The sequence below is a fragment of the Nerophis lumbriciformis genome, linkage group LG02 (genome assembly GCF_033978685.3).
Source record: "Nerophis lumbriciformis linkage group LG02, RoL_Nlum_v2.1, whole genome shotgun sequence".
NCBI classification, from domain to species: Eukaryota; Metazoa; Chordata; class Actinopteri; order Syngnathiformes; family Syngnathidae; genus Nerophis; species Nerophis lumbriciformis.
In genome coordinates, this window is record NC_084549.2 from 38,074,649 (window position 1) to 38,092,399 (window position 17,751).

At 41.7% G+C, this 17,751-nt stretch overlaps 1 protein-coding gene across 7 annotated transcripts in view; it reads left to right on the top strand.

The window, feature by feature from the left end:
• Nucleotides 1-17,751, top strand: part of cpeb3 (cytoplasmic polyadenylation element binding protein 3) — a 112,251-nt gene that overhangs the window by 41,439 nt on the left and 53,061 nt on the right. For 5 of the 7 annotated variants that reach the window (XM_061962380.1, XM_061962371.1, XM_072916203.1 and 2 more), the window contains exons 5-6: nt 12,323-12,346; nt 16,173-16,340. In XM_061962380.1, coding sequence (XP_061818364.1) covers nt 12,323-12,346; nt 16,173-16,340 — 192 coding nt within the window. The remainder of the gene's footprint in view (nt 1-12,322; nt 12,347-16,172; nt 16,341-17,751) is intronic. The other 2 variants (XM_072916200.1, XM_072916208.1) reach the window with 1 other exon arrangement.

Sequence of the window (17,751 nt, forward strand, 5' to 3'; positions counted from 1 at the left end):
TAAATTCCTCCAATAATTTTTACGTTTTTAACATTTAAAACTTTATCACTACATAACCTACATTTTCGAAAAAAACAACCTTTAGGCCAACTTTGGTATAACACAAACAGGAATTTACAGCAGCCGTTTTCCAAACTACTGCCCACATTTTCTTTCATTATAAATACAACCATATATGACCAAAATTTTGCAAACAAGTCGTCTATATGTATTTGTTGCTCCTAAATATGAATCTGGAAAACATTTCCCATTATATCAGTTAGTTTTTAAGTAATCAGTAGATTATCAAGATTGCGCCGCACTAGTGGTCGCATGTTACAGCAGCCTCTGCCCGCAATGGGTTCGTTCCCTATTTTTATATTATTATAGCCAGAGGTGGGTAGTAACGCGCTACATTTACTCCGTTACATCTACTTGAGTAACTTTTGGGATAAATTGTACTTCTAAGAGTAGTTTTAATGCAACATACTTTTACTTTTACTTGAGTATATTTATAGAGAAGAAACGCTACTTTTACTCCGCTACTTTTATCTACATTCAGCTCGCTACTCGCTACTAATTTTTTATCGATCTGTTAATGCACGCTTTGTTTGTTTTGGTTTGTCAGACAGACCTTCATAGTGTTTCAACAAATACAGTCACTGGTGACGTTCACTCCGTTCCACCAATCAGATGCAGTCACCGGTGACGTTGGACCAATCAAACAGAGCCAGGTGGTCACATGACCTGACTTAAACAAGTTGAAAAACGTATTGGGGTGTTACCATTTAGTGGTCAATTGTACGGAATATGTACTGTACTGTGCAATCTACTAATAAAAGTTCCAATCAATCAATCAAAAGTGTGAAGGAAAAAAATACCCTTTTTTGTTTCAACCGTACATCCCGTCAAAAGCCTAAAGACTGACTGCACAGTTCCTGTCTTCACAATAAAAGTGCTGCTCCATCGCGCCTGCGCTTTCAAAATAAGAGTCTCCGAAAGCCAGCGCAAACAAGCTAGCAAGCTAGCAAGCTACGGAGTTTGCCGCCAATGTATTTCTTGTAAAGTGTATAAAAACGAATATGGAAGCTGGACGAATAAGAAGCCAAAAACCAACCACTTTCATGTGGTATTAGACAGAAAGGAGGAACTTTTTTTCTCCTCCATTTGAAAACGTGGACGTTACCAGCACTGCTGTCTGATTACAATCAATGCAAGTCATCAGAATCAGGTAATACACCAACTTATATTCTTGTTTTCATGAAATAAAGGAATCTATATGTGTTAAACATGCATGTATATTCATTAAAACACCTTTAACATGTAAACAAAAACGGCAAAATAAATAAATATAAATTATATACTGTATATATCAATGTATGTATATATATATATATATGTGTATATATTAGAGATGCGCGGTTTGCGGGCACAACCGCGGAGTCCGCGGATTATCCGCGGATCAGGCGGATGAAATTAAAAAAAATTAGATTTTATCCGCGGGTCGGGTCGGGTCGGGCGGTTGAAATAAAAAAAAATTAGACTTTAAATAGATTCAGGCGGGTGGCAGTTAAACCAATTCGGAAATATATATACATAGTTAAATGTTGTTACCCACATACGAAAAACGAGCAGGCACCTGCTGCATATGCCACAACAGAAGAAAAAAAAAAAAAGAGATGGACACTTTTACGGAGCGGAGAAGGGACGCCTCGCCGGGGTCCGGGACCGAGGCCCCTCCCCCGAGAGGGCCCCACCGGGAGCCGTAGCTGAGGCGATCCGCGAGAAGGGCCCGACGCACGTCCAGGGTCACCACCGCGCCCACCGCACCGACACCCCGCCTCGTCCGCCTTCGCCGCGGCCGGCGTCACGCGCAGCAGGTAAGCAGCTTACCTGCCCGCCACCCCCGTGGCCGGGGGCTCGTAACAGGGGTCACTCCGCGCGCTCCGCCCGCGCAGCTTACCTGCCCGCCACCCCTGTTGCCGGGGGCGCGTAACAGGGGTCACTCCGCGCGCAGTGCGCTCACGAAAGGGGTGGGGCTCACCCTGGTTGATATAGACAGCAGGACGGTGGCCATGGAAGTCGGAACCCGCTAAGGAGTGTGTAACAACCCACCTGCCGAATCAACTAGCCCTGAAAATGGATGGCGCTGGAGCGTCGGGCCCATACCCGGCCGTCGCCGGCAGCGAGACGCGCTTGGAGGTCGCTCAGCGCGGCTCCCATATGATTGCGCACTGGTGTGCGTCTGGGTCGTGACAGCGTGGCACGCGAATGTCTGTGCTGCTTTGGATCAGTCTCCTTTCTTTAACAGGCAAAAGCTTTATAACCTCACTAATGCCTTGCATCGTCTATATTAGATATATAACAACGGGCGGGTGCGGGCGGGTGCGGTTCTGATCAAATGTTAGGTCGGGTGGATGGCGGATGGTTGACGACTTTCTGATGCGGTTGCGGATGAAATAATTGCCTATCCGCGCATCTCTAGTATATATATATATATGTGTATATATTTGTGTGTGTGTATATATATATATATATATATATATATATATATGTGTGTGTATATGTTACTCATCAGTTACTCAGTACTTGAGTAGTTTTTTCACAACATACTTTTTACTTTTACTCAAGTAAATATTTGGGTGACTACTCCTTACTTTTACTTGAGTAATAAATCTCTAAAGTAACAGTACTCTTACTTGAGTACAATTTCTGGCTACTCTACCCACCTCTGATTATAGCGCTTCTTTTTTTAAATTATTTTTTGTTCTTTTACTATCAAACCAACTACGTCAAGATGGACACAAATCTTTTTGAGTTTGCACTGGTATTTTTCTACTTTGCACTCTATTGTTTACATGAGTGACCGCAGAGATCTTGTGTAGCAGTGATGCCATTGTTTACAGTCGCGATCAGCTGTTAGCCCTCCGTAGTGCAGCGAAGTTAACCGGCAAAAGATCCAATGTTCCCCATAAGCTGAAGAGACAGAGACGGGTATGTCGCGCCGGGGTAAAGAGGAGGAGCTTCAAACTCGTCCTTCCTTCGGTCATCACCGGAAATGTAAGATCTCTTCCCAATAAGATGGACGAGCTAGCGGCACTAACCCGACATCAGAGGGAATTTCGGTAATGTAGCCTAATGCTTTTCCCGGAGACCTGGCTAATGGAGCTAACAACAGACTTGGACGCTAAACTGCATGGTTTTCAGCTAATGCATGGTTTTTAGCTAATGCAGGTTGACAGGACAAAGGAAAGTGGTAAGAGGAAAGGAGGAGGGCTGGTGGTGTTTGTGAACAACATATGGCGTAATCCAAGGCACATCACTATCAAAGGACAACTCTTGCTGAAAGGACATTGAACTGTTAGCTGTTGGCATGAGGCCATACGATCTGCCATGGGAATTGTGGCATGTTATCGTGATAGCTGCATATGTTGCCCCTTGTGCTATCGCCAGCTCTGCGTGTGATGTCCTGCACTCATGCAGACACAGCACCCACAGACACTCTTCATCATTACTGGGGACTTCAATCATGCCCTTCCCTCCTCTACCCTGCCCACCTTCACACAATATGTCACCTGCCACACCAGACATACTGTAAAATACTGGACCTTTTCTATGCAAACACCAAGGAAGTATACACCTCATCTCCTCTCCCTCCCCTTGGAAGATCTGATCACAACCTGGTGCACATCCTGCCTATGTGACACAGACAACCAGCTGTCATCCATTAAAAGATGGTCCGATGAAATGGAAGAAGCTCTTAAGGACTGTTTTGAGGACAGCTTGGGAAGTGTACTGTGATGACAATGGGGAAGACATTCAGTACGTATCCATGCACTTGATTAGTCTGATTTTTTGAAATAGTTCGGCTCTGAATAAGCCTAATACAGCCCAAGCAAACACCTTAATCCGATCATGTTCGGTTTTTGAAAAGTTGCACTAACACATCTGGGTTGTGCGATTGGAAACCAGATCTCTGGAGTGGGTGTGTGCCGCTGGATAGGACCCTTCGTATCGCGCATGGGCCAGTCTCATTGCGCGGGATACATCCCGGAAGCAGATACCATTTAATAAAATCGTAGCAACAATTGTCATGAAGAAGATACTTTTTTATTCGCTTCACTAATTAAAACAACAAAACATTTTGAAGTGCATTGATGGTAGAAAAAAATAAACTAACTTTTATTTAAAAAGATAGCTAAGGAAATGAATGGAATAAAAGATGAAATCTAAGGAATATTGAAGGCGAATAATACAGCGTACACAAACCTCTTCACGCTGCATTTGTGCACTCCAAACTAATTAGTAATAACTCTGTATTCTGCAAAACTGGCAAGATAGTCCAGAACATTGCAAACTTCATCTGGAACAGTATCGCCCGTGGCACGAACTGTCTTTTGCTTCATATTTAAAACTCCTTCCATCAATCGACAGAGCATTATGAATGGACTCCGAGACATTCAAAAGTTTTGTTTCCATGATTCTTTGTCTGAAAATTCCTTCTGTCTTTGCTTCAGACCTGCATCCGCCCCGATACATTATTGGTAGTAGAGTCATGTTCGTAGCGCAATCCAAGATCATTTCTTGATACTGTCTGCTATTTAACATCAGCATAGCCAATAGAGACTAAATATTTGTAATTTCTGCTAATATTACAGCAAACATCAGTTGAAACAAGTTGTAAGGATCCGCAGATGGCTAGTGTGACATTATAGGTCAACCGGAAAAGGGATTAATTTAATCGCGCTAAAATTAAATCAGCGCCTCCCAGTGTACGGGAGGCACATGGCATATGACCATTAGTCGCATTAGAGAAAGTGCATGAACACTTCGACTTCACACATATCTGTGAAAATACAAAAAGACAAACTATTTGAGAAATTAGACTATTTCAGTGCATGGAAACATAGTGAGTGACAGTCACACACACACTGCATTACAGACTATATTAATTTATGTGTAGATAAAACCGTACCCCCCTGGAGTGGGATTACCAGAGCTATGGAAGACATCCTGCGTAGTACGGGTGCCAAAGGACTTCAACCACTACAGGCCAGTGGCACTGACATCACATCTGATAAAGACCTTGGAGAGGCTGGTCCTTCTGTGCCTCCTGGTGAGCTCATCAATGTACCCACTGCAGTTCGTCTATCAACTGGGCATCTGGGTGGATGATGCCATCATCTAATTCATGCAGATATATTTTTCACACCTGGAGAGGGCTGGGAGAACTTTGAGGACCATATTCTGTGATTTCTCCTGGGCGTTCAACACCATACAGCCCATACTTCTGAGGAACAATCTGGACCACACAGGAGTCGACCTGCACCTCACATCCTGGCTCCTGGGCTACCTGACCTATCGGCCACAGTTTGTGAGGACACGGGACTGTGTGTCTGACCTGGTCATCTGCAGCACAGAGGCTCCACAGGGGACCATCTTGGCTACCTTCTTCAACATGGACTTTGTGGACGGGTTCCAGCGGAACTGCCTCCAGATGAACACTGGTAAGACCAAAGAGCTGGTGGTGGACTTTTGCAGGAGCAGATCCACTTCTCCTTCACCTGCTTAGGAGACTAAGGCCCTTTGTTGAGCAGGAAGCACTCCTGCGGAACTTTTTCTACTCTGTGGTGGCATCAGCCATCATTAACACGGTGGTATGCTGTATCAGCAGCACTACGACTGCAGACAGGAACAGACTAAACAAACTGAAAAAGAAGGCCAGCTCTGCCCTGGGCTGCCCCTTTGACCCAGTTGAAGTGGTGGGAGAAAGGATGATGACAGCAAAGGTATCATCCCTGATTGAGAACGTTTCCCACCCCCTGCATGGTGCTGTCACAGTTCTGGGCAGCTCCTTTAGCGATAGGCTTCCATGTCGATACGACGTCATCTGCAGAACTGGAGCCCATTTTGCCACGTAGACAGTGTAGATAAAGACATGTAAATGTCATGTTACAGGTGAGCAATGCTTGCAACAATAACCAAAGATGCAGAAAACAGAAAATGATAGTCAAAGTATATCTAATTTCAAATCAAAGGCGCTGGTGCAGCTGGGTAGTGCACCGGAAACATTGGAAAAGCTATGCAGGACCCAAGTTAAACAGAACCAAGCACACAATAAGACTACAAATTATAAAGCCACCCCTGAAAGAGGGAACTAGGTGAAACTAAATAGAAGTAATTAACATTGAGGAGCAGGTGTGCTGGCAGGACAAGGAAAATAAAGTAAAGGTGCTTCAAAACACAGAGACCAAACAGGAAATACTGACAAAACAGGAGCACCAGGACAGGAAGTTATTCTAAACACAGAAAAATAAACATAGTCTTAACTGTCATGTGGGATCATTGCAGTACAACTATTATTTGGATCACTTAATTGCATGTTTTTGTTGCCCTGATCCATGATTACTTCAAAATTGATATGGGTAACATTATGAGCAAAAAAGAAACATAAAATAATGGCCATTTCCATTGGGACAGTGTGGCTCAGCTGGTAGAGCGGCCGTCCTTTGGCAAGACACTTCACCTACCTTGCTCCAAGTGCCGCTCACACTGGTGTATGAATGTGAATCAATGTTTGGTGGAAGTCGAAGAGGCCGGGGGCGCAAATTGGCAGCAACGTTTCCGTCTTTCTACCCCAGGGCAACTGTGACTACAAATGCAGCTTACCACCATCAATGTGTGAATGTGGAGTGAATAAATGATGGGTTCTCAGTCTCACTGTGAAGCGCTTTGAGTGTCTAGCAAAGTCTTATATAAATCTAATCCATTATATTTATTAGGGGTGTGGGGAAAAATCGATTCAAATTCGAATCGCGATTCTCACATTGTGCGATTCAGAATCGATTCTCATTTTTAAAAAATCCATCCAACAAAACAATACACAGCAATACCATAACAATGCAATCCAATTCCAAAACCAAACCCGACCCAGCAACACTCAGAACTGCAATAAACAGAGTAATTGAGAGGAGACACAAACACGACACAGAACAAACCAAAAGTAGTGAAACAAAAATGAATATTATCAACAACAGTATCAATGTTAGTTACAATTTCAACATAGCAGTGATTAAAAATCCCTCATTGACATTATCATTAGACATTTATAAAAAAAATTAAAAAAAGAACAATAGTGTGACAGTGGCTTACACTTGCATTGCATCTCATAAGCTTGACAACACACTGTGTCCAATTGTTTCAAGTAATATTTTTGGTTCATTTAATAGTTAAAACAAATTTACATTATTGCAATCAGTTGATAAAACATTGTCCTTTAAAATTATAAAAGCTTTCTACAAAAATCTACTACTCTGCTTGCATGTCAGCAGACTGGGGTAGATCCTGCTGAAATCCTATGTATTGAATGAATAGAGAATCGTTGTGAATCAGGAAAAAATTTGTTTTTGAATCGAGAATCGTGTTGAATTGAAAAAAAATAAATCGATTTTTAATCGAATCGTGATCCCAAAAATCGATATTGAATCGAATCGTGGGACACCCAAAGATTCCCAGCCCTAATATTTATTATATTGTCCGCACTTCCCTGCTCTTCCAGCTCCTCTTTCGTAGACACCACAGCCGGTGTTTCCTGATACTCTTTCAGCATTTCCTCATCCTGAGAAAAACATCAGTAAAAGAGGACGCAATATAGAATACTAGCGGCTTACCTTCTTTTCCTTTGGTTTGTGAGCGCCAAGTTAGCTCTTCTTTCTCCATTATTTTCGCAGATTCGGACTCAGTCTTCTCTCTCAGAGGGTGCTCCTGATTTTTGTTTAGTTTGAGCCCCTTACATTTTAAACTCAGACCAAAAGCCTTCTTCTTTGAAGTCGAAGCATTAAAATGATCACTGCAAATTACACTCCTTTCACTTGGTCCGTCTCATTTTGCGTGAGTCAATTTGACTAGAGAGGCGAATATTTTCCTCATATTCCCATCATTTGGAAATGTATGAAGGGTGACCCCTTCTTTAGTTGTATTGCTATAACATGCAACAATGCATCTGGCAGACATACTGTATTTGATCGTTCCTAAAATTCTGCAAAAAAGTATTGTGATTCGGTATGAAGATGCAACCAAAACATACTACGCATTAGGGCTGGGCGATATGGACGAAAAAGTATATCTCGATACATTTTTACTTAAACTCGATATTTGATATATATCTCGATATATTTTCCAGTGAAAGTATACATATAAAGATATTAATTTTTGAGCGAGATTCACTGAAATTGAAGTGAATAACAACTGTACTGTAAACAGTCAGTGGCACTTTTATTAACCTAGTTAGTCACGATGGGTACTAACAGCACAGAAAATAAACTGTTTAAGTAGCACATAATTTACATAACATAAATAAAATAGAAAAATATTCTTTCTACGTAAAATAAATAACGTACCTGTGCAAATAGTACAAAATGTATCAAACTCAGATAAAAAAATTAATTTGCAGGCAGGCACTTTTTAATTCCCAGTCGACGATGTAATGGACTGTCACACATGTTCAGCGCCAAGTAGGTGACTTGACTTAATTGTGCGGCTATAATCTTCCTCACTTCGGCATACATTTTTGGCAGGATTTCTTATGCGAAATATGGCAACTCGAGAACCATTTTGATATGGGCTTACATGGTAAACAACTCAAATGAATGTTTTATCCAGACGCATACATTTGCATTGTGGGTTTTCTGGACGCCGTCTACATCACTAAAAGAAAAATCTAAAGAAGAGAATCTCTCTGCCATCTTCCACTAGTTGTTTTAATATATAAATCGCCCGCTTGAATATTCCCTCTTTCTTTTCTCCGACTCTCTCGTTGTTTTCCTTTCCTGGTTCGATGACCCGCCCTATCTTGCCTCTGATTGGCCTGTCCCTAATGTTTTGCCATAATCTCAACCAATCGTGACTCATCATAGTAATCAACGAACCAATCGTGGATGTTCACGTCTTGGAAGGAGGAAGGGAAGGGGTTTAGTAGCCCATGGAGTTTTGCGAGGGAGTGAGAAGTGGGGGAGAACAAGGAACACAACAAATAAGAGGTGTTGGTCATTTTAACATGAAATAAATTATATCGATATTACGATATTTTCTTAATTAATATCTTGTTTAAAAATGTATCGGTATATCTTTCAAACTCGATATATCCCCCAGCCCTACTACGCATAATAAAATTGCCTCCAGTCTTCTGTAGGTGACGTTAGCAAGCTGATGCAGGTCCACCCACATTTTGAAAGTTAAAGTGAGCATTTCTAAAATGTGCTGAAACTTGTTAGAAAACAAGCCTAAAATCACTACTCTTGTCTATTTTGAGGGGAGTTTTGCCTGGAGACAAAATGTTTAGGTCCAGAACTCTGAAATAAGTGCCATTGTTGTCAGCATTAGAGGGCTCATTTTATGTATGCTGCTAATGGTGCTAAATTAAATAATACATTGAATGTTGTTGTAATGTACATTTATATGTCAACATTAATGTAATAATGTACATAAGGTCGTGTTCAAGGGAGGCACCAAAATATCTTATTTCCCTGTGAAATACACTGAAACAAACCCAATACCTTAACCACTGTATATCTTCCTGAGAGCCAGTGTTCTCTGCAGTGGTTTGGCAGTTTGTGTTTTGCATAACAGGGCAATTATATTTCAGAATTTGTAACTTTAACCACTTGGACAACAAGAGGTACACAGTTCAATTACGTTTGTCACAAGACAGTTCAGCTTAGGTTTCTGCCACAAGTTGTACGTTGCAAATGCTAATAACTGCATCTAACTGCATCAGTGTATTTCTTAGCAGACTCTAACCCAGCAATTAATTAAACAAAGAATGTTCCGTGTGTCCATTACAGCTCTGTGATCTGATGTTACCTGAAAAAAGGCAATATGCATGTGTAACCTGCCTGGGTCCATCCCCTTTACACTGCTCAGGGATCAAACCAAGGTCTGCGCATTGAGAGATGAGAGAGCATTAGCCAACAGGGCGTTTACCCATGTACTACCATACAGCTCCACCGGCTGGAATATGTTACACATGCAAAAAAATTTATTTAAAAAAAATCAGACGTTTGCAGTAAGCATTAGTACTGCCACAATCAACATTATTTTCAAATAGTCGACTAATTTAAATGTGTGTATTTATAATGTTGACTATTAATTCATTATAATATAACCATTTCAAAACAAATGACATGTTACAAAGGCTTCTCCTTTGGCAGTTGATATATACAGTAATTTATGTAATCATTTTCAGTTTTCAAACGTGTAGGCCTATGGTCAATAGATGCTTTGTGCACTCGGTGTGTCATTCTCGCTCTAGATTATTATTAATCTAATTGCTAATTTTCTATTCATACTCTCTGCTGTAACCCAGTTCCACCTAGACTTTTGTTAAAGTGTACAAAGCACTTATTCTGCTGTTTCCCTATCTTACATTTAATCTAGTTTAACAGTTAGCATTGTGTCTTGTCTCTGCCCGTGCTTGATCGGTGTGCCACATGATTCTACTTGATTATCATACTTGAAAAAAGAAACATAGTTTATATGCTGCCATGCAGGTGAAGATTAGTAGCTTAGAAGCATCTCCACACTGTCTATGGACATACTTTAGCTGCGCTCGCTAGCCCTTTGTCAGCCGGTACACCAAAAACAAATAGGCTGTCACCAATTGCCGTTGACTAATTTTCATGGTTAATTATGTTGACTAAGTCAACTACCGGTAATCGCCACAGAACAGGTAAACGTTGTTCAAAAAGTCACTGAATGCTCTTAGAGATATAGTGTAGCTAGAAGCAAACGTTGCAAGTTTAAATTTAAATAACACTACACCACTGAACATGCTGAAAATTGGAAGCTATCAAGGGCTGTCATCAGGTCAAAACCCCTCTACTTACTACAGACGACATACAGCAGGACTTAGGGGAAGCCCACACTAAGGTTTCAGTTTTAACTCTTAAGGCGGAAACTGAACACCGATGAGCTCCATGCCTGAACTCAACATATATCACTAATCACTAGTACTATATAAATAACCCAACTATTCTGTTCTCGAGCAATGACACAAAGCTAGCACTTTTTCTCAGGAGGACGAATGAACACCTTGCCAAACCTTGACCATGGCTCAATAATGCTTAAAGGCTCCCTCACTTCCTCTGGCACTAGAAACCTGCAGTGCGTGGGGAGGCAAGATAAATGTAATTCTGTGTGGAGTTTGCATGTTCTCTCCGTGACTGCGTGGGTTCCCTCCGGGTACTGCGGCTTCCTCCCACCTCCAAAGACATGCACCTGGGGATAGGTTGATTGGCAACACTAAATTGGCCCTAGTGTGTGAATGTGAGTGTGAATGTTGTCTATCTGTGTTGGCCCTGCGATGAGGTGGCAACTTGTCCAGGGTGTACCCCGCCTTCCGCCCGAATGCAGCTGAGATAGGCTCCAAAACCCCCGCGATCCCGAAAGGGATAAGCGGTAGAAAAGGGATGGATCAGGGAATCCAGGAGAAAATATCATGTTGTTTGTGGTCTGTGGACCTTCCAACAGCACAAAGATCCCAAACATACCGCAAAGTGAACTGAGGCTTGGTTTCAGAAGAAGGCCTGAAAGATACAGTGGCCATGACAGTCGCCTGACTTGAACCCCATTGAATATCTCTGATGTGATTATAAAAAGGTGGTTGCCTTGTTTGGGCACTTAATTCCACAAAATGATACGCAGGCGAATGGATTAGTTGGTTAAAAGCAATATTTGGCCGAGACAGTATATGAAAACCAGGGCATAATTTTGGCGAACAATTTAGTCAAAAACCGAGTCATATGAAAAGGGGTGAGTACAAAAACTGAGGTTTGACTGTCTAATTGAATTATTAGAAGCAGCAGTTTCAACTAGCACTGATGTCGTCATCTATGCATTCCCATTCTACGTCCTCTCTTCCTTCGCACAGCTATCTCCGTATACCGTGAGAACTTTCCACTCACTAGCCATAGAGTACCTTTTATTATTTCACCAAAGACATGAGAATGACTAACCAACTCTACCTTAAGCTCTGCATGCACGCTGCTTTATTGTCCCATTTGTGACTTTGTTGCAGAAAATTAACATGAGGTTCATTAAGCTTAGATGCGAATGTCTGACGTTGCTATGTGCTGCTAAGTATGTCCAAGACTAAACCTACCTTATGAGCATGTTGCCAAGGAAGTATAATAATCTCCCTCTTTTTGTTGAACAAGCTTAGGTGTTCCTGTAATGGTGTTATTTCCACAAAATCCATATGTCTGTATCTCTTTCCGACCCGTGTTAACACCCACCCCCCTCCCCCCCTGTCTCTGTCTTTCCTCCCTCTCACTTTGATGACAAGCAGCCCGGAGCTTTGGCCGCAGAAGAGGTAATGTGTGGCTCCTTCTCTGGGCTTGTATCTTGCCCACTACTTGTAGGATGAGAGGTTTCTTAATATGGTGTCACTTTTTGCTTCTCATCTCTACTGTGATCGATCCAATCATAGAAACATACATTTTGATTTAAATAACATGGCCTAAGAAAATCTGTTCAATGGTTATTCCCAGGGATAAAAACTATGCTTAAAAAAGAAAAAAAACTGTGGTACCTTGGTTATTTGTTAGTAGTCTCGTACGAAAACCAAGCATTTCTTCCCCATAAGAAATAGTGTGAACCCAATTAACCAATAGTGGGTTATTTTGCAGCCATAGTCAATAGACAAGCACAGAGACCGAAACCCCTTCTACACTAAGCTGGCTAAGGTTATCCAGGCTATATCCCACTTAATCTTATCCTTGTCCACACACGCACAATGCCACCGTTTAAGACACCCTACCCACTCAGTCCGCCGGCACAACGCGACCTAGTACGCATGCGCGGAAAACAATGTGCGCGTCATAGTTACCTCTGACCTGGAAGTGTATTCTTACCCCGTGTTTCAATGTAGCCTATTGCCACATTTCTCTTAACAGTAAACCTTGCTTGCCTCACCATCAGCAGCTGTTAGACTGGTCCTATTGTAGTAAATCACACCTGAGCCATAATACATGAATCATATCTTTAATGGATGTGTGAGAGTAAACAATGAGATAAATATCATTTTACAACAATCAATCTAGGGATCCAGATATCTGGTCAAGACACTGTGCTTGTAGACTGAAATTGGCGGTTGTACTTGACGGCCGCAACCACTTCATGGCTTCACAATAGTTATGAAGTACAAAACTAGACATTAAGTAATCGCTCGACATACATCGCGGACAATAGCTGATAGTCTGCTTTGCCAGTCCAAATGCATTCGCCGTTATCCCTCGTCCACGGGAGCCCACATTCTCGTTGTCTCCCCTTCAACAAATAGATGAATATTTTCGCTAAGTAGAATCACAGCTGACCTGGACACTCGAAAGTTCCTGTGGCACAACACACTCGGTGACAAACATATCCCAGCAGGCTGCCGTTCTTCCAGGGCTTATCCAAAACCGTCGCTCAACATTGCTATGTTGCCGTCTGAGATGTGTTGTATCCTAAATAGCTGCAATCGCGCGTTTCCTTCTTTTAAGGTAATCATGTGTGATTTCCACAAGCGTTATGAAGTGTGGGGCGCGGTCTTTCTGGCGCCACTTCCTCTCCGAACTCAGTTTGTAAACGATGGATGAGTCCATGCCAAGCTAAGAGCCAGAGATTAAAGAAATACACTGCGCTCTTACCCGTGTAAAAAATTATCTAAGGAGGGGAACCTTAAATGGGTAGACAGGGCCTGAGTCACCAAAGCATGGGTTCTTTGTTTGGGGACTTAATTCTGCTGAATGATATATGTGCAAACAGTCGTTTGTTCAATGCTATGTTTGGCTGTACGACAGAGATATTCAACTAAGAATGTTTTGGAGGCCACATTTCCAGAAAGCTAAAGTGAACAAATGACTACCAAACTGCCTCTGAAGTAAACAAGCTACAGCAACACCTTAGTTACATACCGTATTTTTCAGACAGTAGGGCGCGCCGGATTATAAGGAGCACGTTGTACCAGTTGTTTTTAGGGCAGGTCGAGTGACAGTTTTAAGTTAAAACCAACGTTCCCTCTAAAGTGGACGCCTGTGCATCCTCTACTCACAGCAAATCTATGCCGCGCACAAAATAAAATTCCATCTGAACTCTGAACAAAATAAACCCACAACACTTTATTCTGTATGATTTTGCAACGCAACTGTGAGTGACTGACAGGTGATAACAAGTGGTCACAAGAGATAAAGCAATGTTCGTCAACATTGTTTAATTTTTGAAACATCTATCGAGACGCTGTAAAGAGGACAGGAATTCCATCGATCACTTTATTGAGCAAAACTGTTCATATTTGGCCGTAACCACACAAAAAACATTAGTAAACTATCTAGCAAAACTGGTCATTGTCTTCCATACAAACCAGACTAAACCAACTCTGTCACCAATCATAGCAACAGCATCCGATCGCTCTTTCTCACCTGCACCAACACATGCACTCATGGCCACTCATGCGTTTATGGGCACACAAAAAGTCGGACAACTCCAACACCACACATAAACTGTAAATACCAGGTTGTTACACTATGACTCCCCAATCAGATGTGTGCTTATTCTACTGTCATGTATGGATATTAATCGTAAAATGCTATTCATGATTACAGAAATGCTCATACAAGGATATATTTTACAGACAGAAAGTTACAGGAATGTACATGTCATACCCTAACACCAGGTTATAAGGCGCACTGTTGATTTTTGAGAAAATTAAAGGATTTTAAGTATGCCTTATGGTGCAAAAAATACGGAAAATTTTTGCAACTGCCAAAAAGGAGAGGACTTAAGGGGTGGCTTGAGGAACGCCTCAGTTATGTAAATCTAAATTCTTTACCCCAGTGTTCCATGTTTGCTAGCAAGGTTAAACTGCCAATGCAGGGATCTGCCAGTGTGTTTAAAATGATCCAAGTTCCTCTATACAACAGGAGCACTCTAGTGTTTTTGGGAATTTGCTGCAAAAAAAGTTGTCTCTCAATTTTTAAACTGAACTCAAGGGCCCGTATGGTGTCTTTACCGGGCCGTATTTGGGACCCGGGAAGCCAGTTGAAGAGCAATGCTGTACGATAATCAAGGCGGTGTAACAAAATTAGGGCAAAATGTTGCTGAAAACCGAATTATACTGAAAGCGGGACATACGAAAACCGAGATGCCACTGTATGATTTAATAGTCAAGACGCATCTGAACAAACGTATGCTGCAGCTTGTTTGCTTGGCGTCCTTCCAAAGCGCCTTTTGAGGGGACTATATGCTGACTTGCTGACTCATCAGATTGGCAAATGGGTGCATCTATTATTGCTCATCTTCATCATGTTTTATAATATGCTCTTCAAATACTGCATTTTCTGCTTTTCCACAGCACGGTATCAGCTTGGCTAGCGTTTTTATTTGTCCACTTCAAAAAAATACTGCAGAATCCTGAAAAAAAAAAACAAGCTGCAATAAAGGCATCGTTTAAAATGAGACTTAACAAACAACAACAAAGTAGAGACTTGTGGCATATAGTTGTAGTAGTTAAATTGTGGTATTTCTTTCAGCGTATTTTGAAAAAGTACTGTAACAACTAATCTGCTCCACTTATAAGCAACCAGCTGTGTGTTACATCACTCCTAGGGTATTGACTCGTAAGGCTTAAAACCTCAACTGTACACATAATGGAAATGGTACCTAGTTGTACCTGCCAGTGGAAAAGCGCCAATAGCGAGTAGAGAGTCTTGCCAAGCTGATTAGTTATTGTACCGTGGAAAAGGAGCCTCTTTTAGTTAATGTTCAGGCTTACACAATCTCACCTGTCTGATCAACATTATGTCCATCCACACAAGCTTTTTTTGTTGGGGAAATGAACTCTGCAGGCTTTACTCAATCACCAATCATACTTATAATTTTAAAACATTTACTTTTGTTCCTGTGTTGACAATGAACAAATTCTCAGAGCATTTAAATCCCTTAAATCGATTGCAACTGGACTGTTTGGTTTGTCTGCGCATAGACGTTGCGATGAGAGGCAAAATGTCTTCTAAGACAAACCACACAGTCCGTTTGCAACCGATGGAATTCCCTGAGATTACAATGATGATTATATACATTTATTCTGTCACTTACCACTGTACTATTATCTTTTATCTCCCTTTCTTGCCTCCTTTCTTCTTTGTCACCAACTGCAGGTCGTTCCTACCTATTTCCCTTTGAAGATGGCTTCCTTGACGATGGCCATGGTGACCCCTCCTTCACCCCAGGCATGAACTCCCCAACCCATTGCCAAAATGGAGAGAGGATGGAGCGCTACTCCAGGAAGGTCTTTGTTGGTGGCCTACCCCCTGATATAGACGAAGGTAAATTATGTTTGCTTGGTGCCGAGTCAGCCCTCGCTTCTTTTTGTGCTGGCATGCTAAACAACGTGGTTCGTGGTCAGTGCAGGGCCAACCCTAGGCCTTTTGTGGCCCTAAACAAGATTTTGTTCGTGGGCCCATTTCTTAGATATTACTTGTGTAACACACTAGTGGCTGACTGCAGCCTCTTGAGTATTGTAACACAGTCGCTCGTCACATCACACTTCGAAGTTAGCTCCTTGTTAAGGTGACTATGTTGGTGTTATTTTGTGTCTAGAGGGCTTTCTTAATGTTAAAATGTATTTAGAAATTCGTAAACAGGCCTTTATGCTCTTGCTGTTAAAAAATATATATGTACAGTCGTTGTCAAAAGTTTACATACACTTGTAAAGAACATAATGTCATGGCTGTCTTGAGCTTCCAATCATTTCTACAACTCTTATTTTTTTGCACATACCGGTACTTGTTTGTCACAAAAAACATTCATGAAATTTGGTTCTTTTATGAATTTATTATGGGTCTACTGAAAATGTGACCAAATCTGCTGGGTCAAAAGTATACATACAGCAATGTTAATATTTGGTTACATGTCCCTTGGCAAGTTTCACTGCAATAAGGCGCTTTTGGTAGCCATCCACAAGCTTCTGGCAAGCTTCTGCTTGAATTTTTGACCACTCCTCTTGACAAAATTGACATCACATGGACAAAGGTAAGACCTTCTGGAGGGAAGTTCTGTGGTCAGATGAAACAGAATTTTAGCTGTTTTGCCACAATACCCGGCAATGTGTTTGGAGGAGAAAATGGTGTTCCCAGGAACACCACCCTACCGTCAAGCATGGTGGTGGTAGTATTATGCTGTGGGCCTGTTTTGCTGCCAATGGAACTGGTGCTTTACAGAGAGTAAATGGGACAATGAAAAATGAGGATTACCTCCAAATTCTTCAGAACAACCTAAAATCATCAGCCCGGAGTTTAGGTTTTGGGCGCAGTTGGGTGTTCCAATAGGACAATGACCCCAAACACACGCCAAAAGTGGTAAAGTAATGGCTAAATCAGGCTAGAAATAATGTTCTAGAATGGCCTTCCCAAAGTCCTGGCTTAAACGTGTGGACAATGCTGAAGAAACAAGTCCATGTCAGAAAACCAACAAATTTAGCTGAACTGCACCAATTTTGTCAAGAGGAGTGGTCAAAAATTCAACCAGAAGCTTGCCAGAAGCTTGTGGATGGCTACCAAAGCGCCTTATTGCAGTGAAACTTGCCAAGGGACATGTAACCAAATATTAACATTGCTGTATGTATACTTTTGACCCAGCAGATTAGGTCACATTTTTAGTAGAACCATAATAAATTCATAAAAGAAACAAACTTCATGAAAGTTTTTTGTGACCAACAAGTATGTCCTCCAATCACTC